Raw genomic sequence first — 27,472 nt, forward strand, 5'->3', positions numbered from 1 at the left:
TAATGGGAAATATTAAACATTAACCGCAAACAATAAACATGAACTTGCCAGGATAACTTTGATAGGGAAGAAAGATGGAAGAAATTGCACTAAACTGTCCTTGAGTCACAGGATAGAAATAAGGAGCCTGAGATACTGGTAATAATGCCCTGGATAAACAACATTCTGCTGGAATACTTCAAACAAAGGTGTGTCGCTTTAGGAAGAAGGGCAGCAGCGAAGTATATCACAGGTTACAGAGCTGCATGTTCACACTACACTCAGCTCATTTATTCAGGCTCCAAATTAGGGTCTACTTTGGTTCTGCCTGAGCTCCAGGACCAGCCCAGGGCTGCAGCACCCACCAGGGAGCCCCTCACAGACCCTAAAGCACCCCCCCAGTGCTGCCAGGCACAAGGCAAGGGCAGGTGGGGGCTGTGCAAGGAGCACAGCAGGAACAGGCTGTTCCCGAGGAGCCACCTCCTCTCTCAACACCACCTCATGGAAACAGCCCTGCCTGGCCCTGTGCTCTGCCAGGCAGTGCCAGCACACCTGGGCACCCACAGCGTGCTCAGAACGGTGCCTGCCCACGTGTGACAGCTCCATCCTGCTCCCCTGGGGCCAAACAGCAGCACTCCCTGGTAGCCCACGCTGCAAGCAGCCAGCCTGGCAAACGCCATCCACCCCCAAACACACACGTGCCACGGGCTGCTGCCAGCCCTGTCCCTGCCACCAGCTCCCTGCCACCACCCGATGGCATCAGCCAGGCAGGGCACAGACCCCGGGCTGAACCCTGCTGGGGCTTTCCAAGAAATTCCTCCTTATCTGCCCCAAACTGAAGGCAGGACCAACGGAGAGCAGCTGGCACGTGCTGAGCCGGGCACAAAGCACAGCAGGGACTGAAATGTGCCATCAGCTCCGAGCTCTCCAGCCCTGCCCTGTGATCCCCAGCCATGGGGACAGGCAGGGAAGGAGCAGGAGCAGGCAGGGCTCCCCCAGCACCACCCCAGCCCTCCCTGCTGGCTGTGTCTGCGTGGGACAAGGACACAGCAAGAGGTGGCACAAGCCCTGCAACCCCAAGAGGATGCCCGGTGGACTGTGGTGGAGGCCAGCAGGGCACTGAGACACTGAAATTCTTGGGATTGCTTCCACTCACACAGCCCTGGAGGTGGCAGGACAGGCTGTGGCCGCAGACAAGCTGGGAGCCCAGGGAGCCAGGCTGTGCCACGACAGGGGACAAGTCCTGACTCACTCAGGAGCTGACTGTTAGCCAGCTCTGCTGGTCACAAGAACTCCCCACGATGGCAACTGCCTCCTTTTGTAAGGAAAACATGAGGGGGTGATTATTTTCAGACCTTCCTATTCCTCCCTGTAGCCAGCAGCCACATGACTGATGTGGGCACAGGGGTGAGGAGGAGCAGCCCTAGCCCCCGTGGAGATTTGGTGCCCAGCTCAGAGGCTGCCAGGGCTCCACGAGGCCAGAGGACATTGCAAACATCCTGCCATGGCACACCTGAGCCCAGCTCAGCTCCACAGGCGCTGCCCACCCTGGCACTGGCAGCTCTTCACCCCTCTCAGCCAGCTCTGAGAGCAAATCCCTGCCTGGAAGCACCAACTGTTCCTCCAACTGTCCCACAGTGAAGCCAGAGCTGTGGTGGCACCCAGAGGCAGAGCCACTGCCCACGGGGACATCACCACCTCGTGCCACACTGCGTGCTCCCTGTGCCACCAAGCCCGGCCACAGCCGTGCTCCCTACCCACAGCCACAGCTCTGGGATCTTCCAAGCCCCCAAAAGCTCCCCTTGGCTTTCCAGGAGCCACAGCCACAGCCTGGCAGTGCCTGAACCACTTCAGCCTGGCTCTGCCCAGCTCAGCAAGGGCTGGAACTCCTCTGGCACTCGGTGTTGCCCTGTGTGCCACCGGAGCTGAGGTGACACCCGGCCCAAATCCTGCCCAAACCCTGCCCCTTCACACCTGACAAGCAGGCAGAGAGAAGCTGCTGCCTGCCAGCCACCCCAGCCCGCTGTCACTGTCACCTGCAGGATGTCCTTGGCTCCCAGAGCCACAGGTGCCTGTTCACACCTGGCTGATGCTCTGCTGAGGAGCAGGCACTGCCTGGACAAGCTGTCCCCTGCTGGCAGCACTCCCAGTGCCTCCTGCACTCCCAGTGCCTCCTGCTGCTGCTGCCCACCCTCCTGCAGCAGCTCCCAGGGGCTGCAGCCTGCCCTGCCCAGGGCTGCCCGTGCCACCTCTCCGAGCTAATCAGGCCGAGGCAGGAGACAGGGAAGGTTCAAGCTGGGGTTAAGAAGGCACAAGGAGGATCTTCCCGCATTAGCCTGACCTCGGTCCAGCCCCAGCATGCTGCTGGAGCTCAGGCCACCACCACCAAAGCCTCACTGGATGCTCCAGGAGCTTTCTCCTGCTGGACACGGGCTGTGCTGGCCTCTGGGAGCCCGGCTCCCAGGTGAAAATGAGGTTTGCAGCTGCATGCACGAGGTCTCAGAGGATGCAAAGGGCAAAACCACTCAGGTCTGTCCTTACCCTCCTGCCCAGCCTGTCCAGGTGGGTCCATGCTCGTATTCCAGTGTGGGTGGAAGCCCCAGCTCTGCCAGGCTCTGCTGGCCACCCCTCAGTGCTGCAGGGCAACTCCTGCACATCACCTGGCACCCTGCAGCTCCCTGTCCCCATCACCTGGGGACAGCCAGAGGGGGGTACCCCACTTCTCCTCCTCAGTCAGGGGCTCTCTCTTCTCCCCCATCCTGCTACACCCAGATAAATTACTTATTTGCCCATTTTCTCCACAGCACCTGGAGGTGTCCCAGGCAGAGGGGACTGTCACCATCCAGCACGGTCACCTCATGCCTCTGCTCTGACACCACTGTGCCCAGAAAGCTGCTGGGGAAGGGGAATGCTGACAGCTGGGTATTCTCCAGATGGGCATCAGGGAGTCCCAGGATAAAGTGATTATCAATATTGATACCACTCTAATTCTGTGGGAAAACCGAGGCTGGGGAAGGTGAGAGGAGAGCAGGTCCCAGCAGGTCTGTGGATGCAGGGACACGCTCACAGGTGGATGGTGGAGGTGAGCAGCACCTCTGGGCAGTGTTTCCATCAGCACAACCTGTTTGCTCCGGGGATTTCCTGGGGCTGCACAAGGCTTTGCTGTGTCCGGGTCTGCTCCTGGGCACTGCCAGGTGTCCCAGCCAGGCCACCTGCCCCAGGGCTGGGCTCTGTCCCTGCCTTTTAGTTCTGCAGGAAGAATTTCTGGGAGCCACAGCCTGGAGCTGCCAACCTGCTTTCTTCGGGCTTCCTACTCTGCAAACAACTGACTCACCTGGAAAGAAACTGTTCCAAGATCTCCAGATAGAAAAAACCCTATGAGGGCATGAAGCTCCCTCAGGAGCACATGCAAACCCACATACACAAAGCTTTGTTCTATTTCAAATTCTCTCCTGTGAGGGACCACACCTTTCCCCTCCCCAAAACCCCAGGCAGGCTCCAACAGGGCATGAGAGGAGGGGTCTGGCCGCTCCCTGCAGCAGCAGCTGAGGTTTGGGGCCCCTCTCCTCCTCCCAAACCAGTCGGGGGCCCTTCTGCTCCTCCCAAACCAGTTGGGGTGAAGCCCACAAGCATGAGTTCTTACAGAAAATCAGATCCTTTAACTGCTCCATGTGCTGTGCTGGCTCCCTCACCACCCTGCCCTGAGCCTGCCTGCCCCCAAGCCTTGTCCCCCCTAGTTTTGACCCCAGCTACTCCAGGGATCAACAGAAGAGACCCCAGGGCAGGCTGGTCTGAAATCCAGCTCTGGATCTTGCAGGGACTGATCTGACCCAGCAGGCACCTCTGGAGTAGGAGCATCAGAGCCAGGGGTCCCCTCTGGTGCGGGGGGCACCACCTCTCCCCTGGCAGTGCCACATCCCAGCAGGTCTGAAACCCTGTGCAGGACAGGTGTGGGTTAGGGCTCCTGACCCCTGGCCTGATGTGCCACCTCCATGCACTCTGCATGGCCCCAGTGCCTGGCACCAGCTCCCCAGTCATGTGAGCAGCTCCAGTTTCTCGCTCTTATCCATCCCTCTCCTCTGCTGCCTCCGTGTCAGGGGCTGCCATGTGGGATGGTGGCCAGGTGTCCTTGTCAGAGCCCCCAGTGCCACCCTGGAGGGGTCCACAGGGAGGCAGAGGGCAGCAGGACCGGGCTGTGCTCGGTGTGGCACCGCGGGGGGACTCGCAGGGACATTGCTGGGCCACAGCTCCCATTGCTGGGGCTGGGGGAGAACAGGCAGCCCTGCCCTCCAGCAGGACACAGAGGGCACGGTGCCACCTCAGCCAGCCCCACTGCCAGCCCCGGTGAGACACCGTGTGTGCCCACAGCTGGCCCAGCCAGGCTTGCTTATGCAAACCACAACGGGAGCTGTTTCAACCAGTTGGACTCCTGCCTGGCAGTCAGGTGCCTTCCTCCTCCTCCTCCTCCTCCTCCCAAACGGCTGCCAGTGCCCAGGGCAGCTGCCCAAGCTCTGTGGGTGCCTCTGTCCCCACACCTGCCGTGGGTGAGGGGCCGTCCCTCCCTGGGGTGCCCCGGGATGTGGGGGCAGGCAGGGGGCTCGCTGACCCCCAGCACTGTGTGCTGCTCTCCCCCAGCTCAGCTGTGAGCCAGCTCTGCCACTGGGGTGTCCTTGGGGTGTCCTCCTTGGGTGTCCCTGTGCTGCTGGGGCGGGCACAGGGGAGCTGCCCATGTGCCCTTCACAGAACCATGGCATGGTTTGGACTGGGAGGGAACCTTAAAGATCTCGTTCCACCCCCTGCCACGGGCAGGGACACCTTCCATACCCCGGGTTTCTCCAAGCCCTGGCCAAGCTGGCCTTGGACACTGCCAGGGATCCAGGGCAGCCCCAGCTTCCATCGTGCCCAGCTGGGAGCAGAGATCTGGGGCTGTGCAAGCCCTGGGATGCAGCAGTGGGAAGGGGCTGTTTGCCCCATTGCTGGTGAGTTTTACCCAGCATTGTGCTCACGTGGGCAATTCCCATCGCTGGGAGGTGCAGGATCCCAAGCAAAAGGCTTCCCATGGAAGGAAGGATGCAGGAAAAAAGTCCTGGTGCTGTGAGCCACAAAGGAAGGCTTGGGCAGAGCTGGTCATCGTTGCTGTCACCAGCTGCCTCTGCCACTCACACCTCATGGCAATGGCTCCGTGCTTGGCTTTGCCTGGAGAAACTCTCCTCAGGCTAGGAGGAACCAGCAGCAGACAGCATCTGTCCTCTGCCATTGCAAAATACAGGAAAAACCCAGATCCGAGCACCAGGAATCTTCATGCAAATCTCATTCCCAAGGCAGTACCAACCTTGCACTCTGGGATGCCAGGAAAGCCCAGCCTGGCTCTGCACGGGGCTCTCCAGCCTTTGCACAACACTCCAGCCTCTCCTTGAATTTCAGCACGGATTACCAGGCACTGCCACCGACCTGGCAGCCACATCAGGGAACTGTCCCCTCCCCAGCATCAGCTGCTCTTGGCACAGCCAGGCTGCTGGGGGGGTTTAGGGACCACAGGGAGCAGCAGCTCCGTGGGGTGAGAGCTGTCCTGGCTGCACCAGGTAGGACAGGAGCTGACACCTGGCTGGGGTGGCACAAGGGATGGCTCCATCCCTGTTTTCTTCACTACAAAATCCTGTGCAACAAAATAAAACCTTTGCCAAACAAAACGGGCCCTGAGCCAGCTCTTTCCAAGGCTCCCTGGAATGCTCTGCTCTGTCATCCCTCGGCGGGTGCTGAGATTTTGTGCAGGTATCAGTTTTTCTGCTCAGGATGCTTTTCCAGCTGGATGTCTTTGATGAGCTTTTCTGCAGAGGTGGCATGGAGCTGGAGGAGCAGGGAAACCTGCCTGTGGTGAATGGTAAAACCCTCTGGCAACGCCGTGACGCTGCTCCAGACACAGCGTCTAAATATAGACTCCTCATTTATTATCCTGCAGCTGCTGGGTTTGGTGTGAGAGGAGCCAGGGGCTGCACTGATGCTCCCCTCACCCATGGCTGGGACTGCCTGGACACATCCACAGGCTCACACTGGCCCAAACAGGATGTAAAGCATAAAATAATCCACAAACCTTTTCCCCTGGTTGTCTCCTGAGAGATGAGACCGAGCCTAAATCCCCGACTCTGCATCCCGTAAGGGTTTAGATGTGCTGGCACGAGCGGGTCCTGCCTGGGTGGGAAGGGGGGCCCCTGCTCCTGCTGAGTGCAGGAGTGGTACCCAGCTCAGCAAAGGATGGGTGCCTCTCCTGTGGCTTCCCTGCTGCCAAAATCCAGGGATCTTCCCCAACCAAACCAGCCACAGATGGAGCAGAGAGGCAGGAGGGGCAGGGAGCCATGGGTACCATCGAGCACCAGGCCTCCATCTCCCTCCCTCTGGGATGTGCTACAGAGAGATGAATCCTGATGTGAGCTGGGTGCTTGGCACAGGCTGCCCTGCCTGTGGTGACAGCAAGTGCAGCCAGGCTGAGCACTGGTACCCCTGGCTGGCTCGGGTGAGGAGGCACCCCTGAGTTCTGGCAGCAGGGGAGCCACAGGAAAGGCACCCATCCTCTGGCAGGAGGCCTGCGAGCCTCCATCAGCACATCTGGGAGAAAAGGTTGAAAAGGAGGGATGGCCTGCATGGCCAGGCAGCCAGGCTGGGCTGTGGCCCTGCAGGGACTGGCAGCAGCCATCTCCCCACTCCTGGCACCGAGTCCCATTGAGACGGGGCCAAGCGGGACGGAACTCCAGGCATCCATCCCGCCTCCCGGGGCTCCCGGCCAGTTCACGCTGGGACACCGGGCTCCCTGGGTGGCCACGGCCCTGCTGCCAGCGCTGCCAGCCCCCTGCCCCACCAGCATAGCCCTGGCCAAAGGAACCGGCCCCCAGCTCCCCAGCCTTCCCCTACGGCAGCCAAGCGGGAGGTGCCAGGAGAGGGTTAAGCCATTAAAGCTCCGCTGCTGGAGAGCAGCTGGACCCACTGCAGCAGCAGTGCTGCACCCCACACACGGCTCCCAGCACCTCCCGAGGGTCTCACACAAGCTGTGGGGTCTGCTGGGGCTGCAAACGCTCTGTGGGGGCAATGGGATGGAGCCTGGTGCCCACTGTGCCCGTGCCACCCTCTTGGGAAGGGACTGGGAACCCACCTGGCCCTCCTGCTGCACCCTCCCACACCCACCCTCACACACCTGGGCACTGGGAGCGGGGGACACAGCCCCCTGAGCATCCCCCCAGCAGGGACAGAGGTGACAGTCCCTGCTGTGAGCAGCCCAGGCCCTGGCTGTACACTGATCCTGGTGGCTGCAGAAGCAGCTAATGTCCAGGGACATGAGTGATCTCATACCCCAGGCTGCTGTACCCACACAGGGACAGCACCAGGCTCATGAAAAAGCCACTTGGAATGACGGGTCCTTGGCCTCCCCATTGTCCCCATTGCCGTGGGGGCTGCAGAGAGGCTGCTCCTGCCAGTGACCCACGGGGACCTGCAGCACCAAAAACCTCCCCGTGCCTTTTGGGGCTGCTCCCCCTTCTCCCCTCACTCCCTTTTCAGGCACCATCCTGTGCACGGACTTTCAGCAACCCAAAAAATCCCCAGATGTGGTCCCCGGGTGACATCCTCCTGCTCCCTGTGCTGACATCTGCTGAAGCAGCACAGAGGGGACACGGGGACGCTCTGTTTCTGCCCCAGAGGCCTTTCCCCTGCTTTCCCCCGGTTCAGGAGGGGCATAAACCCTTGGGCAGTGGCTGGTATTTGGGTAAGAGGCCACGCTGGAGTACAGAGCCAGGAACACGTGCTGCTGCTGTCCTGACACACAGAGGGCCGGGTCAGCAACACCCCCGGGACCCCCGAGCCCAGCTGGGAGGGGGGAGAGGCAGGGGAAACGCTCGGTGGGGAGCAGAGCCTGCCTGCCTGAGGCTCTGCCCTCTGAGGGCTTCCCACTGCTTCTTCCCCGCTGCTGTCCTGCTGGGAGGAGCCCCGTGCCCATCCTCAATGGGATTCTCTGCCACAAAGCTCCTTCCCACCCTATGCCACGCTCCTCGCCCCTCTTTGGCTACCAACCGTGCCCCTGTCCCACCCTTCCCGCGGGAGGATTTTCCTAAGGATTTGTCGGGTATAAAGCGCTCACTCCGTGCCATCGGTGCCCGGGAGCTGCTGGCATCCACCTTGGCACACACCCAGAACCATCCTGGAGAAACATGGGCAAAAATCTCACCCTGGCACTGCTGAGCCCAGCCAGGGCAGCCCCTGGCCCCGAGCATCGCCCCTCGGGGTGCCGTGGGAGGGAGGCAGCGCCCGGGCAGCCAGAGCAGGGCACATCCAAAGAAGGAAAAGAGTTGGATGGACGCAGGAGCCGGCCGGGCTCCCTGGCCAGCCAGCCCATACTGTAAAAGGAGCGGGAGCAGGGAGTGCACAGCTCTGGCTCCAGCAGTTTTAAGATGGCTGTGAAGCTGAGAGCAGGAGGAGAAGGAGGAGAAGGAAGAGGAGGAGGAGGAGGAGGAGGAGGAGGACATTAACCCTGCCAGCACTGCACTGCAGCCAGGAGCACTGCAGGGAGATGAATGGCAGCTTTCCAGAGGCTCCACTTAACAGTCCAAGGATTTGGTACCACTCAACTCCCAGTAAAATCCAGCTGGTGACGCCTTCAGGCCTGGGAGATGCTGACCTCAGACAGGCTGTGGGAAGGAGGAGGAGAAAGAGAAGGAGAAGAAGGAGGCACATGACAAATAAAGGAGGTGACCCACCACAGGACAGGACATTCAGCAGGACTTTAAAGACCCCTTGAATATGGGATCCCTGAAAAGATGCCCTTCCACTCGTGCTGCCCCTGGGGGCTCATCACACCAGAGGGGCAGGAAAGGGGCACCTCTGCACCCCTCTGGGTACCTGCATTGCCATCCCTTGCTGGCTGCTCAGCAGAGAGCAGCAGAGCCAAGTGACTGCTCAGCTTCCCTCCTCTTGTCCCTGTGGACACTCACGTGAATATTCACGTTTTTCCTGCTTAATGTTTTCCTTTAAAAACATCGGGCTTGGCCTTCCCGGTGATTTTCTGCAGGATTCATCAGAGCTGCGGCGACTGGAGGAGCAAAGGTACCGGGCACTTAACAACAACTTCCCTTCTCCAAAGTTTTAATTGGTCATTGACGTCAAGTGATTATTGAGAATTATTAATTAAGAAAGCATTTAAGAGCCTGGCTTTTGTTGAGGTTTTGCCATTACAATTAGTTTATCAGCCAACAGGAGAAACATCAGCCTTTGCAGTCACTTGGAGTACAGCGAAGTGCCCATAATTAATTTCCCTTTCCGCAGCAAGTGCTTTGCTCTGACTTGCCTTGGGGACTCGCCTTTCTCCAGGTGTGCCAACCACAACAGCCCTGGAAACAGCCAGCCACGGGGACATCAGGATGGGAACACCGTGTCCCCTCCAGCCCCTCACAGGCAGCTAGGCAGGGATAGCAGCTCTTTTCGGGAAAGCATCCTGGCCACACGCCCTGCTCCTGGGGAGGAGGCCACCCTGCCTTTGAAAGAGATTTTCCTTTTATCTCCTTCCTGCCCTGGGGAAGCAGCTGCCTCGCAGGTGCTTGGCACTGAGAGGATGTGTTTTGGCAGCCCAACGCTTTCCAGGAGCTCCCTCAAGCCCCTCACGCACCGGCAGCACCCACCGCAGACAGCAGCAGGATGCTGGCGGGGTGAGCTGAGGCTGGAGAGGCAGGAGAACCCCATGGGATGCCTCCAGGAACGGGGTTTGAGCACTGCCTGATCCTGCCTCAGCCTGTGCACAACCCCGGGCTGCTCCCTCCGGCAGCAATTGCTGCCTCTCCACCTCTGCTGGGGCACGAGCAGTTTCTCCTTCCCTGGGGGATCTGGGGTGCAGAGGGGCTGGCAGGCTGCAGAGTGGGTGCCAGCATAGTCCAGCCCTTCCAGAGCAGGCTGCAGGGATGCAGGGATGCAGGATGCAGGGATGCAGGGATGTAGGGATGCAGGATGCAGCCCAGCCCTGTGCTCCCAGCCGGTTGCTGCTGCTGCATTCCCTCGCAGCACCCCAAGTGCAGCACCAGGAGGGACCAGCAGCCCCTGCTCAGCAACTGGGTCAGCTAAATATAAACAGAGCAGCCCCAGAACCAGGCACCTTCCTGCCTTGCATCATTGACACCCTAAAAACCACGGCCTGGGGACGGGGGCTGTGGCCTCACCACAGGCTCTGCTTGGTGGCCATTGCTCCAAGGCTGCTCACCCAGGGCAAGCCACCAAGGACAAGGGGACCAGCTGGGACACATGCCTGCAGGATGGATGTTCCCAGGAGGCCACGGCTGCAAGCTGTGTGTGCACTCCTCCACACAGAGCAAGCCCTCAGGAGGGAGATTCCCACTTCCATTTATCCAAACCAGCCGGGTCAGCTCCCAGGCACCAAGCAGCGCAAACCCCCTCATTAGGGCTGGGCAGATGACTCCCAGCCCAAGGAGTGCAGGCATGCACCCACAGGTCTGGCTCCTAGGGTGATGTCCCACAGCCCCAGTGCTGCACATCCCTGGGTAAGAACATTTTGTAGGACTCTGCAGCTGGATGGGTTAGTTCCAGTATCCCCAGTTTGATGCATGCCAACTGGGCAGTGCCACCCCCAGTTCAGCCTGCCCTGTAGTTTGTGGGTGCAGTAAATCTGGTGCTGGAGAAACCAGGAGAGGCAGGTTTGGGGTGCTTTGGGCTGCTCCCTTCACAGCCCTTTTGGCACCGTGTGGGAGAAGAGGGATGGTGCTCATCCTGCACCCCACACGCAGCCCTTTGCAGCCTGCAGGTCTCCAGTTGTCTGCAGCTGAACATCACCCAGCCCGGAGGGTTGGTTATTAGGGAAAAACACTTTAATGAGGCAGCTCATTAAAGGCAGGAACAGATTAACCCAGGAACCTGAGGAACTCAGGGACTGCCGAGTTCAAGAATAGGAGAAATAGGCCTTTCCCTGGCAACGGTGGGAGATGCTGCCTCAAAGCAGTGGGATGAGCCCTTGAATCCTCAAAGCCCTTTCAAAGCCCTGCACCCTCCCAGGAGCTGCATGAGCTCTGGAGATGAAAGATGCTGGGAAGGGTGGACCACAGCTTGAAACCTATGAAAACACCCACTGAAATCCAAGCGGAAAATGCTCCGTCCCCAATAGTCAACTTCACGCACTGCCTCCTCCACTGATGAAGCAAAATCCCAGCGAGGACTTCCAGCAGGGATGCTCCAGGGAAAAAGCCTTTGGCAAGACACAACCCTGCTGCACAGGAGCGACGTGGGAGGAGAGGAAAAGGCAAGCAGAGTTCAGAGTTACGGTCACCACAAAAAAATGAGCCCTGGGAAAAAAAAAAAAAAATCCAGCTCCATTTCCCACTACGGGGAAAGGTTTCCACAGGCAGAGGAAAGGTAGTGAGCGGTGGCAGCCCAGGAGAGTGGGGCACCTGGGGATGCCGGGGTTACCTCAAACTCCAGCAGCAGGGTGACGAGTCAGGCCCGTGCCTTGGCTGCTCTGAATGAAGGTGGGAGAGGTGCAGCTGAAGATAACTTTGTGAGCAGGTACTATTAATAGAGACGCTATTGGGCTTTTGCTTTGTGCTTCCTGCGAGGCTCTGCGGGACGGAGGAGCGCTAACGGGCCCTGCCACAGCTCGGGGAAGGGCTCCATGTGCATCCCCGAGGAAGGGGGAGCAGCGGCGGTGGCCGAGGCTGCTCACCCGCCACCGGCGCGGCACCGGCCGGGCGCTCCGAGTGAGGATGCTGGCGAGGCTGCTGCCATGCCGGTTTCCATGGAGACTTCAGCACTTGGCGCGAGATGGAGATGACGGGATCAGCCAGCGGAGTCACTGAGCGGAGCTGGCGTCCTCCGTCTGCCGTGGCCGGCGGCACAGCCCTGCCAGAGCGAGCGGCTGGCACGGGGAGCGGACCCGGCAGCCTCGGGGCATCTGGGTCCCCCTCGCCTCGAAGGGTGTGTGCGGCTGCCAGTTGTCCTGGTGATTCAGAGCCTGCACATCCCATCGGCCCCTGCCTGACACCTCTGGGAAAGCTCTGTCCAGGTCCTGACCCCAGCCCTGTGCGGGCCACCCAGCACCCACCAGGTCTGTGCCCCAGGCTCTCCCCCCGTACTGCATTTCCATTCCTAGTGGGGCTGTCTCCCCAGCAGCAGGACACACATCCCTTCACATCCCAGTTTGTGGCACTGGGATTCGCTGGCACAGCCTGGCAGGGTGGTACCCAGCTCCTCTCTGCAGCTGAAGGAGATGCTGCATGCCAGGGCTGAGCTGGCACCGGGACAGCCCTGATCCTCACTGGCCCTTGGCCCCGCAGAGGCTTTCCCTGGCTTACAGGTAATCTAAGATCAAGTGCTCCAGCCAGCCGTGCCTGGTCAGACACACAGGGACACCGCGGAGCACTGGGGAACCGAACACCTGCAGCATGTGACTCCCCAGCTGGCTCGGCCTCCCCAGCCCCAAAAAGCACTCCCTGGGGACCCCAGCCCTTGCCAAGCTGCCACCTGTGGCCGTGGCATTCCCTGGCTGCTGGCAGGGAGTGCACGGGGCCGGGGCGGCGGGCAGGGAGCCGGGACCCCCGGCATCCCCTCCCACCGGCGCGCAGGATCCTCGCCGCGCACCCTTTTATTCCAGCAGTGCAATTAGCCTTGCTGACCCCTGAAATCCTCAGCCTCTCTAAGCAGCCATGCATTAAATCCCGGATCCAAGAGTGGAAATAGACTTTGTAAAAGGCTTATGGCCCTATTTATTACATTTTACGCATGACGGAGCCGGACAGCGCGGCAGCGGCGCTGCGGCCGGCACCGGCGCTGCCTCCACGCCGAGGCAGCCGGACACACGGACGGGCAGGGGCTGCAGCAGAGCCTCGGCAGGTGTCTGCTCCCGGGCAGGCCTGTGCTGCCAGCTGAGCGCTCCCGCAGACGCAGGCCGGCAGGGATATCGATCTAGATGAAAGCCAACACCGCTGCCGGGGCCGGGTAACCGTATCTGCCGCACATTTGTATTCCTCGGAGCGGGGCGGGAGGGCTGCAGCCATCTGCCAGGGAGCTGGGGGATGCTGGGCACACTGCGAGCCCTCCGTGTGGAGCTCCGCTGTGCCCTCTCCCCTTCCACTGCACGGCCTTCTCCGTTTCACCTGCACCCTGCTAGGGCCCAGCAACACAGACCTGGGCAGGGCATCGCCCAAACAGGGCCTGCCCGCTCCTGCTGTGCAAAGGGAGCTGAGGGGACATCGCTCCACAAGGTTGTCCAAGGGCACCGTGTGAAGCCAGCGCGCAGGTGTTCACTGACACATCCCTGGGGTCCCACGGCTTGGCCAGGTGGCTCCTGCCCCGGGGGGATGGCAGAGGAGCCAGCACAGCTCTGAGCTGGGCACAGTGAGGGGCAGGGATGGGGGATGAGGTGTGCAGGGAGGCAGAGCAGCTGTGTTCAAAGGAAGCAACACCAAAAGCACAGGGGCAGTGCTCCAACAGCTGAGGGACCCTCTGCTTTCCTGCAGAACACACAAGGCAGCTTCTGCGTGTCTCCAAATCCCAAGGAGCCCCTGCAGCAGCACCGGGCTGGGGAGCCGCTCTTGTGCCAGCGCTGCAAAGCAGGAGGGAACAGAGGGAAACACAAGGGTGGCCTCTCCACACTCTTAAAAACGAGCCAGCTGCAGAGACTCCTGCAGCACGTGTCCCCAAGTCCCTGGGACACCAGCACACACACGCAAACTGCTGCTCCCCACTTCCTTGGAAGGGACACACTGCACCCCCACTGCAGGGCAGTTGGAAGTGTTACGAGACAAAAGCAAAGGTCACCCTGTGCACCTCTGAGCAGCTCAGTTTGTGTCAAAGCCTAGTGCAAGGTGCAAGCCTGGCTGGTGCCAGGGGGTGCACGAGAGCCCCCCCACACCACATGGTCAGACCCATCTCTCGTGCTTACTCCACAGGCAAAGAGCTCTGGTGTGTGTGAAGAAGCAGAAGAGGGTCCATGGGATGTGCACAGTGCCTGGATTCTGCCAACACCTGCATCTCGGACCAGCGCACAGGCCCTGCTGCCCAGGAGGGTGGGTGTCCCTGAATGCCCGTGAACATCCCTGGCAAAGGGAAACGGCACCTGTGGGGCGTCCCTGAGCTTGGCATTTCAAAGGCTTGGTCCCACATCTTTCCCTAAAGGTGCTCAAGGGCTTTGCTGCCTCAGGTGCACCTGTGGGCAGGACCCTTGTGCTTCCCTGCCTTTCCACCCAGCGCCACGCTGTGGGGGTGATTCCTCTCCAACAGCCCTGACTGATCACCCCGAGGTGCCCTTTGGCAGGGCTGGATGTGGAAGTTTCACCCCATAGCTCAGCTCTGCTTCAGTGCTTTGGAGCACAGATCCTCCCTCCAAGGGGAGGCAATGGCACAATAACAAACAGTGTATTTGGGCATAGATGGACCCTGGCCTCTAAAGGCTTTTTTAGGAAAAACCCTGCAAATCCACATCTCCACAGGTTTGTGCTTCCCAAGCCGGTCACTGCCATGAGTTCCCTGCTGACCCGGAACACTGCAAACCCATCCTGATAATGGCAAGGGGAATAATCCCCCCAGGCCCCACTGAATGAGGTTTAAACTCCCCACAACACTCGTGCACAAAGGTCCCATACCCACCAGGGCACTCGCAGGCTAATCCTCCCCCTGGAGCGGCTGCTATATTTAGGTATCTAAATGAGACAGAGTGGCTCTTTCCAAAAAAGAGTTCGTTTGGGTTACATAAATGCAGAGAGAAACTTGAAAGCTGTATTTCCAGGTCCTTGCACTGCCATAAGCGAGCGGCAGAGATGAGGACAGTCTCCCCCTGATAATCTGCCTTTCATGTATTTTCGACTCAGCTGGATGTGCAGGCGGGTTTCCAGCTCCTCTGGGCAGAAGGGCAGCGGGCGCTGGTGGACACTGGGGTGGACACTGACAGGAGGCAGCCAGGGCAAGCAGACCCTCAGTTCTTCCCAGGGAAACCACTTTGCATCCCAGAGTCCTGGCAGAGGAATGGAGAAGCCAGCACTGCAGGCAGGCCAGGCAGCACCACTCAAAGCACGGGCAGGAGGAGTTAACAGGAGTAAATAAAGCGAGCAGCTCCAGCCCTTCCCATCCATGCTGTCCCAACTCTCTCTGTGACATCACTCTCCTCTCAGCTACCAACTTCCTTCCTGGTGCATCCACTTCCACATCCCGAAGCCTCTGATCCCATGGAGAATTCCCAAGACAATGTCCTGCACACTGAGCACGGCTCACCTCAAGCTCCCGGGGCTGCTCCCCAGTTCAGCTGCTGGGGTGGGCTGGGGGTGGTCACCAACAAAGCAGTGTTCCCCCCAGAGCTGGGTGACAATATGTACTGTGAGGGTTTCTGGGGACATGGACCACGTGCTTTCATTTTCAAAATATATATAAATAGACATACTTATTCCTTCTTAAAAGGACACGGCAACAAGGGAAAAAAAAAAAAAAAAAAGCAGCTCAAATACCATCCAACCTTTCAGCCTGAGAAAACCACACAGTTCTCACAGGCTTGAGTTCTGTTACCTGGGAAATGGGTTCTAGCACTCGAAACCCGCATGCGCCAGCCTCCCTGTGGGGCCCACACAGAAACAGAAACTTCCTTTTTAAGAAAAAAAATTGCGATTTTTTTTTTTTTTTTTTTTTTTCCTTTTCATTATCAGCACGGTTTGGTCGTGACTGTGTGCAAGCCTGCTGAAAAGAAGAAACGATGGCAGTGGTTTAAATCTCCAGCTCTGCAGAGCTCTGGGGTTGATGCTGTTTGAGGGAAGGTTTGAAAATCCTCGTGTCATTAAGATGTGGGAAGGTGGCCCTGAGCCACACACACCTGGCACGGGCAGAGCCGCAGGTCCCTGAGCCCAGGGCAAAGGGAAGCAGCTCAGCAGCCTCGGTTTGCAGGAAGCCAACAGGAATGCAAAGTTTAATTAGCTGGAAGCCAAGGGCCGTGGAAGTTGCAAACATTTGCAGCGAGGCAGGGAAAGCGCCAAGAAATCAGGACAGAGGACTAAAGCTGGACAAAGTTCAGCCCCGTGGCGCTGGTGCCCGGTGAGCAGGAGCAGGGACTGGCAGCTCGCCTGCAGGAACCGAGGTGCAGCCCCTGGCCAGCTCTGCCTGCGAGCCTCAATCCCACACCCGGCCAGGGGAATATCGGATCTCTCCCTGCTCCCAGTCCAGGACTGTGGTCACCAGTGTCACCACACCGTGCTGGCACCGTCCTGGCCTCTGCAGGGGAAAGAGAGCCAGAGCCTGGCCCTGCTTCATCCTTCCAGGAGAGCTGTGAGCGCCGTGTTTGTCACCTCCAGCTCCTCGCTGTCACCCCGGCACGTGCACAGCTGTGACCAGTGCTGGTCCCAGCTCCAAGCCAGCCCTGCCAGCCCTGTGTGCATGCAAGGGGTCATGGCAGCCTCCTCAGCACCCTGCAGCCACACATGCACTTTCTTCATGAAAAAATAATAACGCGCCTCCCTCCTACCTAGGAGCTCGCCTAAAAAAATGCAAGGAAGGCTGAGCAGAAAAGCTGCTCGGCAGCTCCCCTGCACCCCCCGGGCCAGCTGGGGCTGCTCCAGCCGCGGGTCACCTCGTGGCAGGACAGCCAGGTCCCCCAGCTGTCACTTGTGAAGGCCACATCCCCCCTTGCAGGGCTTGGGAGGGAGGAGAACAAACATGAGGAGAGGCAGCTGGGCTTCCTTCCATCCCCACGGCCCCGCCGGCTGGCCCGGCTCGGGCCCGCAGCCCCGGCTCGGCCTCGCCACAGGATTTCCTTGCTCTTGACGTCCATGAAAATTAGGAAATGAGGGTTCCTCGGGGAATAGGTGGGGAAGGCAGCTCTTGGCAGCGGGGACGAAAGGATGACACTTCCCACAGTGCTCCCCCCGTACTCCGGGTACAAACCGGGTCCTGCAGCCTCCCCAGACAAAGCGGGGAGCAGAAGTGACAGCAGCGTGAGCTTCTGCTCTCCGAGTGAAACTCAGCAAACTGAAACAGGAACCGAGGGGCCTGGCCCTGGCTCAGCAGAGGGGCTGCGGCCGCAGGGCGCACAGGAAGAATTCAGAAAATGCATCTCAGTAAAGATACGCTGCTGCCCTGCAACTGGAGTCCCTGCGAGAGCTTGAGGCGCCACCTCAGCACAAAAACATCCATATAAAGCATGTGCTGCTCATCCCAGGGGAGGGGAGAAGTGTCATATCAGCTCTGGATGGTCTCTCCAGCCTCTGTCCCCATCGCCAGGCTCCTCGCCAGCTGCTGGGTGGGCAGGGGCCCATGGGGACAGAGGGGACACGGATGGAAAAAGCTCCTGGCCACCCTTCAGCATCATCATGCTCCCCCAAGGAAGCTCCTGGTCTGGGGTGCCCACCCAGCTCCCAGAGCCTGCTTTACCCTGGGACAGTGGGATGTGAGATAAGGGAAGTATTTTCCCTAAGCCCCACATGGCTGCCCAGAGCCGGCAGAGATCAAAGGTTACTCTGGCTACTGGATGGGGCCCTGTCCCCAGGGTTGTCACAGCCCCTCCACATCCCCCACAGCAGATACCACACTTCCCACGTGAAGAACCCCTCCCCCGGGGGCTTTCCAGATCTTCCAGGGCCAAAGGAGATTTCCAGCTTTTACTTTTCCCTGTGTTAATTGAGAAGTGAACTGGTTTAATGCAGCAGCTCGGCTTTAGCTGTTGCCTCCACGTGGGGAAGTGCAGAGAGACGGGGCTGGATAAGGACAGGGCTGACAAGACCCTGAGCGCAGCCAGATCTGTGCAAAGTCCTTCGGCATTTCTTGGACGCTCCCGTTATTGAAAGGAAAAAAACAACAACAAAAAAACCAACAAAAAAACCCCACAACCGCCATAAATAGATAAATAATAATCTGTGAGCCAGAGTTCAGGAAAAGTGCTGAAAAGTGCTGAAAAGCAGAATGGCTGAGCGATAAGGGAAGGGAAACACATTGGCTGGGCCATCACCCTGTGCCTACGGTGCCGGTGCCCCTGGAAGTAGGTCACTACCTCACCTGACCACCCGCCCCATTAACTTCAACCTTTAGTCCCTGGCTGCTTACTACAAGCACTAGAACATCCTTGTCCAGGCACTGGTGAGAAGGTGGCTCTGCAGGCAGGAGAGGGTGGTGGCACTCAAGGCTGCTGCCCGCTCCTGGGGTGTGGGAAGGGGCTGTGCCGGGAGCTGGAGCCCCACACGGCCTGGAGCGTGGCGGTCACCGCGGCACGGCCGCGCTGGCGGCGGCTCCGGCGCCTACAGAGTTCCCCCCCTGCTAAATCACTTCAGGCTGCCAAGCAGTCACGAGAAATATAAGCCCGCGCCGGGTTGCCATGGAGCAGGGCTCAGCTGCGGGAGCCTGAAGCCGAATCCTCCGGCAAACGTGTCTGCGGCCGAGGCCCTGCCAGCCCCTCACGGCCCCGGCTCCGCGGCGGCGGCCAGCGAGTGCCACACGCCTGGGCCCGGTGGAGCTCTGGGGACAGCATTTCCCCGACAAAGCCAGTGCTGCAGAGCCCCACGGGGACGGTGCCCCTCGCTCTGGTGACACCATCTCCCCAGGGCCATGGTCATACAGGAGTGGTGGCTTCGGTGGCGGCGTTTGGCAGCAACAGCGCGGACTGGCTCTGCACAATGCCCAGCCCCAAGCCTCCTGGCACGTGCTGGCCAGGGGGAATCGTGTCCTTCGTGGGATCATAGAATTGTTTGGGTTGGAAGAGACTTTAAAGCTCATCTATTCCACCCCCTGCCATAGGCAGGGACACTTTCCAGGTTGCTCCAGGTCCTGTCCAGCCTGGCCTTGGCCACTTCCAGGGATCCAGGAGCAGCCACAGCTGCTCTGGGCACCCTGTGCCAGGGCCTCTCCTCAGAGAGAAGAATTTTTTCCTGGTATCTACTCTAACCCTACTCTTCAGTTTGAATCCATTCTCCTTGTCCTGTCACTATGGCACTGCAGCTCCCATATTCTGCTGGAGCCCCCAGCCCCATCGAAAGGGATTTCAGAGCCTGGTGGGCTCCTGCCCTTGGCACCACATCAAACCATCTGCCAGGAGCCAGCCTGTGGAACCCCTGTCCCCAGCCCTGCACCAGGGACATGGGACCCATTCCCCAAAAACAGCAGTTTGAGGCTGGAAGGGGCATTCCCAGAGCATTTTTGATTAGACAACCAACCGTGCCAAAGAGCTCGTGTAAGTGGAGTTCCTCCCTACAAAAAGGCTTTTGACATTGGAAAGGTTAATGTGAGAGAGATCCCTCTCCCTCACAAAGCTCCCTTTGCTGGAGGCCCTCACTGAGCCCTTAATTATTCACCTGTTGGAGAGGTGCCTTTCCATTACGGCATGAGAGCGGGGCAGGGATGTGCAGCAGGCAGGTGGGGGAAAACCCCCGGCGTGGGGCACCCCTGGGGCACTGCCAGCGTGGGGAACACGGCTCAGAATCCCGGGGGGAAGGCAGGCAGGTGTGTGGGGAGGCTCTGAGGGGCAGGTTCCCTGCTCTCCCTCCAGCTGCTGCCAGCTGCTTTCCCTCTCCTGGCTCAGCTCAGACTCCGCTGTGCTCACCTGCCTCCGCAGCCTCTGCTGTGGTGGGGACAGCCACCAGCACGGTGACAGCCACCAGGACACAGCCACCCTGCTTCCCAGGAAACTTCATCCTTCTCCAGCCCTGGCACTGCAGCAGCCCTTCAACCCACGCTGCAGCAATGCAGCTGAGGATGCATTTTGCACAGACCCTTGGGCTATCTGTTGTCCAAACCCACTCCAAATCTTCGAGAGAAAAGCCACAGAAAAAGCAGGATATCGGTCAGCTCAGTGAGGAGTATCAGAAATTAGGGATGCACCCCCACTTTATCACTAGAAATGCCAACCCAGCACTGGCTCGCTGTGCCTCCTGCACTCATCGATGGATTAAGCTGTTAGCAGGAGGCTGGGAAGTTAAAGAGGGAATATTGTATTTCAGTTCATGTGATCTTTAAACATCCCTCCGAGAAAGCAGCCTGGTTTTTTCTTTTTATTTTCCCCCCCACCACTGCACTTTTTTGGGATTTTTAAACAAACGGAAGCAGTAAGAAGCACAGTGCTCCAGCCTCTCGCAGGGATGCTGAGAGCTGCTCTGTGGTGCTCTCGGCAGAGCTGCCTGGCTGGCACTTCCCAGTGCCTGGTGCCAGCAGATGAACCAGCTACAACCAGCTTCATACCTCTGAGCAGCAGAGTTGCACAAAATGGATTAAGCAGGCCCAGAAATGACACATTTTGAGGCACAGCAGAACAAAATCACTTTTTTTTTTTTGTTGAAAAAAAAAGAAGGGAAAAAAAAAAGAAAAAAGAAAAAAGGAGTTGGCAGGAGAAAGGCAGATATCAAGTGAAAAACCCTGATTATCTTTCTGTAGCAATGCAGGTACCACGTGAATCATCGCTGTCCTCGATATGTAAATAGAGGTTAGCAGGCACCCTCAGCACAAACCCTGATGAATAAGGGACTGATGCAGATACCCCTGTCAAACCTTCCCCGTGCATCTCCTCGAGAGCCTTGCTCAGGATTCCTCCCCTGGAGAGAAAGCACCTGCACCAACTGCACCTTTCTCAAAACCTACTGCAAAAGCAAGGACTGGGAGCATGAGCATGGGCCAGGGAGCAGGAGAGTCCCAGTTCCTCAAAATTTCCACGAAGGAAACGGCTGCTACTCATCACCTCGTGGCCTCCTGACATCGCAGCCTCTCAGGGCAGTCTGCTCTCGTGCTGGAGCACTGGGGTCTTTGGGGAAGCAGCTTTGGGGCTGCACCGAGGAGTCAGTAACCCAGTTGTAAGCAGAGGCTCGTACAGTAGTAATGGGGAGAGACGTCAGTGGCAGCCCGGCCCGCCTCCCGCTCCCAGTTAGAAGGCAGCATGTGACAGAGCCAGGGCTGGAGCCTTCCCCCAGTTTCATCAGAGGTTAAGGTACAAGCACAACACATGCTTACAACTTCAGGCTGTTCTTAAGCAAATGCATGCAAATCATAGCTGGGGGGGGGGGCTGTTTTTTCTTCTTTTTTCCTTCTCTTTTCTTCCCATCCCAGCCCCGAGCCCCTCAGCGTGCGCGGGGACAGAAGAGGAAATGGAATTATCGAAAGCAGGCGCCAGACGGGAGAGCACAGAGGGGCTGCACGGGAGCTGCAGCGAGCTGCAACGCTGCCCTCGCTGCTCCTCTCCTCCTGCACCTGCAGACTTCGGACCAGCGCTACCTGTGCGCCGGGGACAGGGAGAGAAAACAGGGCCAAGCACGTTTCATAAACATGGTCTCATTTCAGCACAGGCCATTTCACAGTTCCAAATTTTCCAGGGAATGTTCACAACATGGTGGGCTTGCACCAGAGAAGGATGACAATAATTCGTAGGATTTTTTTCCCGCCCCCCCCCCCCCCCCCCCCGCCCCCCCCCCCCCCCCTCCCTTAGCAGTCCCTTTTTTGGAATAAGATTCTTAGATTGGCACATCAAATGCTGACCAAAAAGCCAAGAAAAAGAGAAACAGGGCTCCAGGCACGTGCTGCAACCATAAAGGCTTTTTATGTCGTGGTTAAGGCGTGGAGAACAGAAGGGTTATTACAGAGAAGTGGAGCCAGGAACTTTCACCTGCTCAGGGAGCAATGGGGCTGGTGGGAGCTGCAGCCTTCCTGCCGTACTTCCAGGGGATGGCATCCCACACAAGCAGCCCACTCCGAGGGACAGCGTCCCACACAAGCAGCCTCCTCTCCTCCAAGCCGATGGTTCTCCCGGCAATAATAAAATGGAAAAACCCCACAAACTGCTTACAAAATCTCGGCCCACTTCTCACCTTTCCTGACCCTTCTGCTGTAATCAACCTGTCAGCAGCTGTTGGTTAAGAAGCCGGGCTGCCTCCCCCCTGCTCTGCCCCCAGAAGCCGCCCGGTCCCGTGCCAAGCCGGAGCGCTCTGGCGCTGGTGCATGCGAGCAGAGGTGCCGGGACTACATCAATCTGGCTGGTGGCAAGCCCTGCCTGGTTCTGTCTGGCACACGCACCGCGGGCAAATCTGATTTAGCACGTCTCGAGCCCTTGTTTGTTTTGAACCCAAACGGCGGCAGGATGAAGCCCTGGTCCTGCTCCCCACAAACACACACACACACGCTGCTGCTGTTTGCAACAGCGGGGCTGAAGCGGCGAGAGAGCAAGGCTTGGGATGAATGTGCTCGCTTCACAATCAGAGCTATTTTGTAATCCGTGGTTATGAAAGTGAAGGGTCGGGGGGATGATACATAACTACAGAAAACTCTTCCCACTTACAGCAGCCTCATCAAGCCGACTGCGAAATGCGCGGCCGCGCTCGGGCTCAGCCCCGGCTCCGGCTCCTGCCCGGTTTATTGTATAGCGCCTCTCTTGCAGCCCCCAAAATGGAAAAGCATGCGAGCCCTATAGCCAGCACGGCTCGCTCTCGTGATCCCGCCGGAGCTGCCAAGGAGTCTTAATCTGATTTTAATACCCAGCTCCGTCCAAAACACAGCCCATCCACATTTTGGAGCAGGCGACTCGCAGCAACGGGACCCCTGTCCCTGTCGCACCCCCCCCCCCCCCCCTTTCCCAAACCTCCATCCCCCAAGATCCTAGCCCGTATGCGTGGAATTGACGCTCGGCATGACTCATCCCACAGCCCGGCTCTGTCAGCCCCCACCGCACAGCAGCCCCCTGCGGAGCCCCCCCCACCGCCCGCACCGCGCCGCCCCCTCCCCACCTTTGGGGCAGCCCTAACAACCGGGGGGGGGTGGGGGGGATGGTTCTGTACCGAAACCCATCGACCCATCAACTTATCCCCTCTCCCCCCCAGATCCCCGGCCGCTGGGGGAACGGGGGGGCGCGGGAGTCCACGTGCGAGTGGTGCTGAAAGCGCCGGCGGGGCTGCGGGGCTGCGGCCGCCCGGGAGCCCCGGGAGGGGCGCGCACGGCCCCGCGGCTCCGCAGGGAACCGGAGCGCCGCAGATCCCCGGGGCACCCTGCGGACGAGCCCCGCGGCCCCGCTCCGGCAGCACCGGCTCTTCCCCGGGGTGCCCCGGCAAGCAGCGGGGGGGTCTGGCCGTCCCCCCCCCTCCAGCCGCAGCAGGGACCCGCTCAGCAGAACCCCCCAGCAGCCCTCCCTACCTGGCTGTCAGCTAGGTAGCTGAAGACGAAGGAGGAGAGATCCTCGTCGAGCAGAGAGCTGCAATCCGGCCCCGGCTCCGCCATCTTCCACCTCCGGCTGGGGCTGAGCACCGAGCATGCAGCAGGCGCGGCGGCGGGAGCCGGGCGGCCGTCGGGGCGGGGAGCGCGGAGCGCCGGGGCGGACCCGCCCGCAGCCCCCGCCTGCAGCCCCCGCCCCGCGGCTGCGGGAGCCGGCCTCGGCGGGGATCGCTGCCAGGGAGCCCCCCGGGGGTTTTGCAGACACTCGCGGGACACCGCTTTGTGCGTCCCTTGGAGGTGCCACCGCGTCAAAGCGGCCCCCGAGTCACTCCGAGTTCAGGTGTGGAAGCGCTGCGTGCAGCATCTCAGACCGGGGGACACGTCCAGGCTCTCTCTGGGGGTTTTGAAGTGCCCCCCGCAGTTCCTGAAGGAGCGCCGTCCCCAGGGACGCACACATACAGGGGAACCCCCTTTGAGCAATGCCGCTGCGCACGCCTTAAAATTGACAGCGTTTAAAAGGGAGAGCACCCAACAGCACCAGGCACCTCTCAGCAGTCCCCAGATCACCCCGTGTGGAGATACATAAACCCTGAGAGCTGTGGTTGGGCCAGGGGCCACTTCCAGGCTCGGTGGGTCTGCACTGAAGTGGGACCACTGGACTGCAGTAAAAAGGAGCAAAAGATCTTCTGATTTTCCTTGTTTTCATTTCAGCTGCCGCTGTGAGCATCTTGATGTCACGCACGTTATCTTTCTGTCTGGGGTTTTGAGGCGTATCCTAAAAGCCCTTTCAGAAATTATTAATGATGGGACCAAAAATCTCATGAATGTTCTATTTACTTACCCGTAGCAATTACATGGGAAAGAGCAGGGCTTGGCACTGCAGCCTGAATTAGCTGATACACAACCAACCAAAGTGGCCAACACCTGCAGCCTAATGGCTCCAGATCTCTGCATCCCCTCAGACCGCCTAGACAGACCTGCAGGGTCACTGTAAAGAGCTGATGGAACAAAGTGATGTGGAGCTATCAGGGTGGGCAGCTCTGTGCCAGGCTCTGACGTGTGAACAGAGAGTGCTTCTTCCTCTGGCAGGAAAGGCCCACTGCCCATCTGTGCTCTCTTTGCTGTTGTTTCAAAGGCAGAGCTGTTTCCAGCCACTCTTTTAATTCCCTCTGGCTTCTCTTTGGTTCAGGACATGTTGTGAACACCATGCAATGTAGCAACACTGGGTTTTCCCTCATGATCCCCAGCCTTGCACTAAAGGGAGATGTCAGGGACGGCGCCTGTTGTGTCACACTGATGAGAGCTGGAGGCCAGGGCGGCCTTGGGATGGGCAAAGCAACTCTTCCTCATTGCTGTGCGCTCCAGTACTTATTACTGTTGTCAAGTGCCAAAACATTTACCCAAGGTGCTTTTCCGGCTGCCCTGCCAGCAGTGAAACTTCTCTTCCCATGGGTGGGAGGCCTGGGCCTGGGAATGCCCTGCCAGGATTCCCAGCTGTAGCTCACAGCTGGCACAGCACAGTCAGCAGGGCCAAGGAAGGAAATTGCCTTGCTCTGGGGCATGTGCAATTCCTTGAAGACTCAAAGTCCCAGCTGAGCGGTGATCTGGTGCACATTCCTTTCATTGCAGAAGATGCAAGTGGTGAAGGCTATGCCGTGATGTAGATGAGCTGGGAACAGAAGGGATGTTTGCCCCATCTGGGCAAAAAACAGGGCTGGAAGGCCTCACCACTAAAAAAGTAGTCCTTTGGGAGGAATTTGTTGCACAAAAGGCGAGGTTTGCACTTGAGCGTCTCGTGATTTCCTTTGCACCAGCTGCACTCAAGTAGGAAGTAACATTCGTGGGAATTACTTGAGAATCGTCATTGGAAAATCAAGTTGTGCATAGCTGGGCTTTTCAGAAATACCTTTTCTCTTCTGATCCATGTGCAAGCACATTTCCTCCTCCCTTTCCTCCTCACGCTCCCCGAGGAGATGAGCCCTTCCCAGCCTCCAGTGGTCACAGCCTGCAGCCACCCCCAGGCGTGGAGGAGCATGAGGAAAGCAAAGCCCAGGCTGCACTGCCCCTTTTCTCCTCTGAACAGACAGGTTAGGGCATCTTCCAACCCTGCAGGCAAAACTGGATGTGACATTGGGGTCAGGCTGCCCTTGTGCTGGGAGGGGAACAGAGGACAGCAGGGCACAATGGGGGCATCTTGGCCAAGTGGATTTTCTGCTGCTTCTGGGTTTCAGTGGGATCCTGCAGGATGAAGTACAGTTGCTCACGTGGCTGCAAGTTGATGTTAACCTGCCCAGCTTCAGCTCCTGACTGCTCTGGACTTTTGCACAGTCCAAGCATTTTTCTGCGCCTTTTGGTTCTTTTCACCTGTGAAATGGAGATCACACCACTTCCCTGTGCCCCGCGGTTTCTGGAGGAATTGGTTGAATAACACTCATAAAAAGGGCTTCGGAAGCACCAGGAGAGAGGCGAAGGAGGACAAGATGTTATAAGTGGTGTTGTCTCCACCTTCTTAGAAGCCTGTCATGTGGCAGCCTCAGAAACACCTGAGGTGGGTAGAGGTGATGTCTGGAATGCCGTGGTGTGAGTGGGACATCTCACTGCCCGTGTCACACACCCTGCCCTGAGCACAGCTCTGCCGTGTGCTCACAGCTTTCCTCCTCAACCAGGCCCTGAGCTCAGAGCAGGGCAGAGCTCCAGCTTCTGCTGCTCTCTGTATTTATGGACTCAAAGAGGTGCCAGCTGCTCCCGAGCAGAGTTAAGCCCCCTGTGCCCACCCCAGCCTGGCAGCCCTGGCTGAGCCGCACCGCTCTGTGGCTCACAGAGCAGCTCGAGGCTCAGCCCGGAGGGGCTGGGGATAGCATTACCGAGGTAAAATATAACAGGAAAAGCTTGCAAATGTCCTTTCAAAACAACAGCGAGTGAGTAATGTCATTGGGCCAGCGGTCAGGAGGGGACAGGGTTTGAAGGTACCCTGAGCCTGCCAAAGGCCAGGCGTGGGACAGGGGCAGGAGCCAATGAGCTCCGGCTGGGCAGGAGCCACCCCGGCCCGGCGACCGCCCGCCCTCGCTCTCACGTTGCAGCTGCCTCTGTTTGTGGATGGCAAAATGTTGTAAGGACCGGGCAGTGAGAGGCAGCGGCAAATGGGGCTCCTCCGAGTTACAACATCCGCGGCCGGCGGCGGGTCCCCGCAGCCCCCGCCTGCCGACACTCTCTGCTCGGCACCAAGCGGGGCATTGGCGCTGTGGCCGCTCCCGCTGGGCACCGGGGAAAGGCTGTGAGCGCTGGCAGGAGCTCTGTGAGCCGCTGGCTGGGAGAGCTGGGGGCAGCTGAAGGGGAAGGTGTCCCCAGGCTGCCCCAGAGCCCTCCCCTGGAGCTCTCTCCATTCATGCAGGCTGCTCGCTGGGGCCCCGCTCCCCGCAGGGCACAGCGGTTGGCAGTGCCATGCCCTGGGTTTCGCTGAGTTTCTCTGCCTGGCTCCTTTCCACGAGCTCTGCTTTCCCTTCCCCGCAGCCCTGCTCAGCTCAGCCTTATCCTTCACCTGGAGTCACGAGCACAGGGACAGAGTGTTGCTTTCCCTGCACGCTTGCTGTGCCTCATTAGCTGTGTGCACCTGGGAGCTGCTGTCTCCTCCTCCTCACTTGCTGACAGGGGGGCTCTGCTATGCTTCAGCAAGGAGTGAAAGTCTCATGTCCTCTGGGGCTGACTGGCCCCTGGGGCTGGAGGGGACCTAGGAAACAAAAGTGCATTCTGAGGGCAAGTGGGTGCTGCGTGGGCTCCTGGCTCTGAGATGCAGCTTGTCCAGGGAGCAGGGATGAGCCTCTGGTAGCTCAGAGGTTGCCATTTCTGCTCCAGATCCCCTCGGCATCACTGCAGGGTGATGTCCCACTGTGCCACTGTGCCACAAAGCCTTCGTGCATGTGGCCACCATGGACACTCTGCCTGTGCTGTGGCAGAGCCCCCAGGGCCCTCTCTGGAGTGCACCTGGCAGAGGGTCCCTCCCCACTGTGCCACCTGCCAGGCTCTCTGCAGCTCCGTCAGAGCAGCCTGTGGCCAGCACTGAGGCTTGGAGGGATGCACCCATGCAGGGGGATGTTGTACAGGGCTCCAGCCTGCCCCATCCTTCAGCCTGCTCTTCTCCCAAACTGCAGCCTGGAGCGTGCTGTGGAGGCAAATCCACACGGTTCTTGCAGAGAAAACCTCTGAGGAGACAAATGTGATGGCAAAGGAGCAAGAAAGGGGTTTTGTGGATGCATTGTTGAAACAGATGGGAATTTCCTGGAGCAAGAGGCAGAGCCCAGGCAGCAGAGGGTAGGGAAGGCTCCTGCACGATGGCTCACGCTGCCCACCAGCTGTGTGGGCTGAGCAGGGGACC

The 27,472-nt window shown here is 59.1% G+C and overlaps 1 protein-coding gene across 1 annotated transcript in view; it reads right to left on the reverse strand.

Annotated features, from left to right (window-relative positions):
* Positions 1-23,213, reverse strand: part of PPARGC1B (PPARG coactivator 1 beta) — a 42,958-nt gene extending 19,745 nt beyond the window's left edge. The window contains exon 1 of the mRNA XM_014253274.2: positions 23,083-23,213. Within this exon, the coding sequence (XP_014108749.2) occupies positions 23,083-23,166 (84 nt within the window). The 5' untranslated portion in view covers positions 23,167-23,213. The remainder of the gene's footprint in view (positions 1-23,082) is intronic.
* Between the last annotated feature and the right edge of the window lie 4,259 nt (positions 23,214-27,472).

The sequence above is a fragment of the Pseudopodoces humilis genome, chromosome 17 (assembly GCF_049639895.1).
Source record: "Pseudopodoces humilis isolate 2021_Gansu_Grassland_sample_001 chromosome 17, ASM4963989v1, whole genome shotgun sequence".
In the NCBI taxonomy this organism is placed as follows: domain Eukaryota; kingdom Metazoa; phylum Chordata; class Aves; order Passeriformes; family Paridae; genus Pseudopodoces; species Pseudopodoces humilis.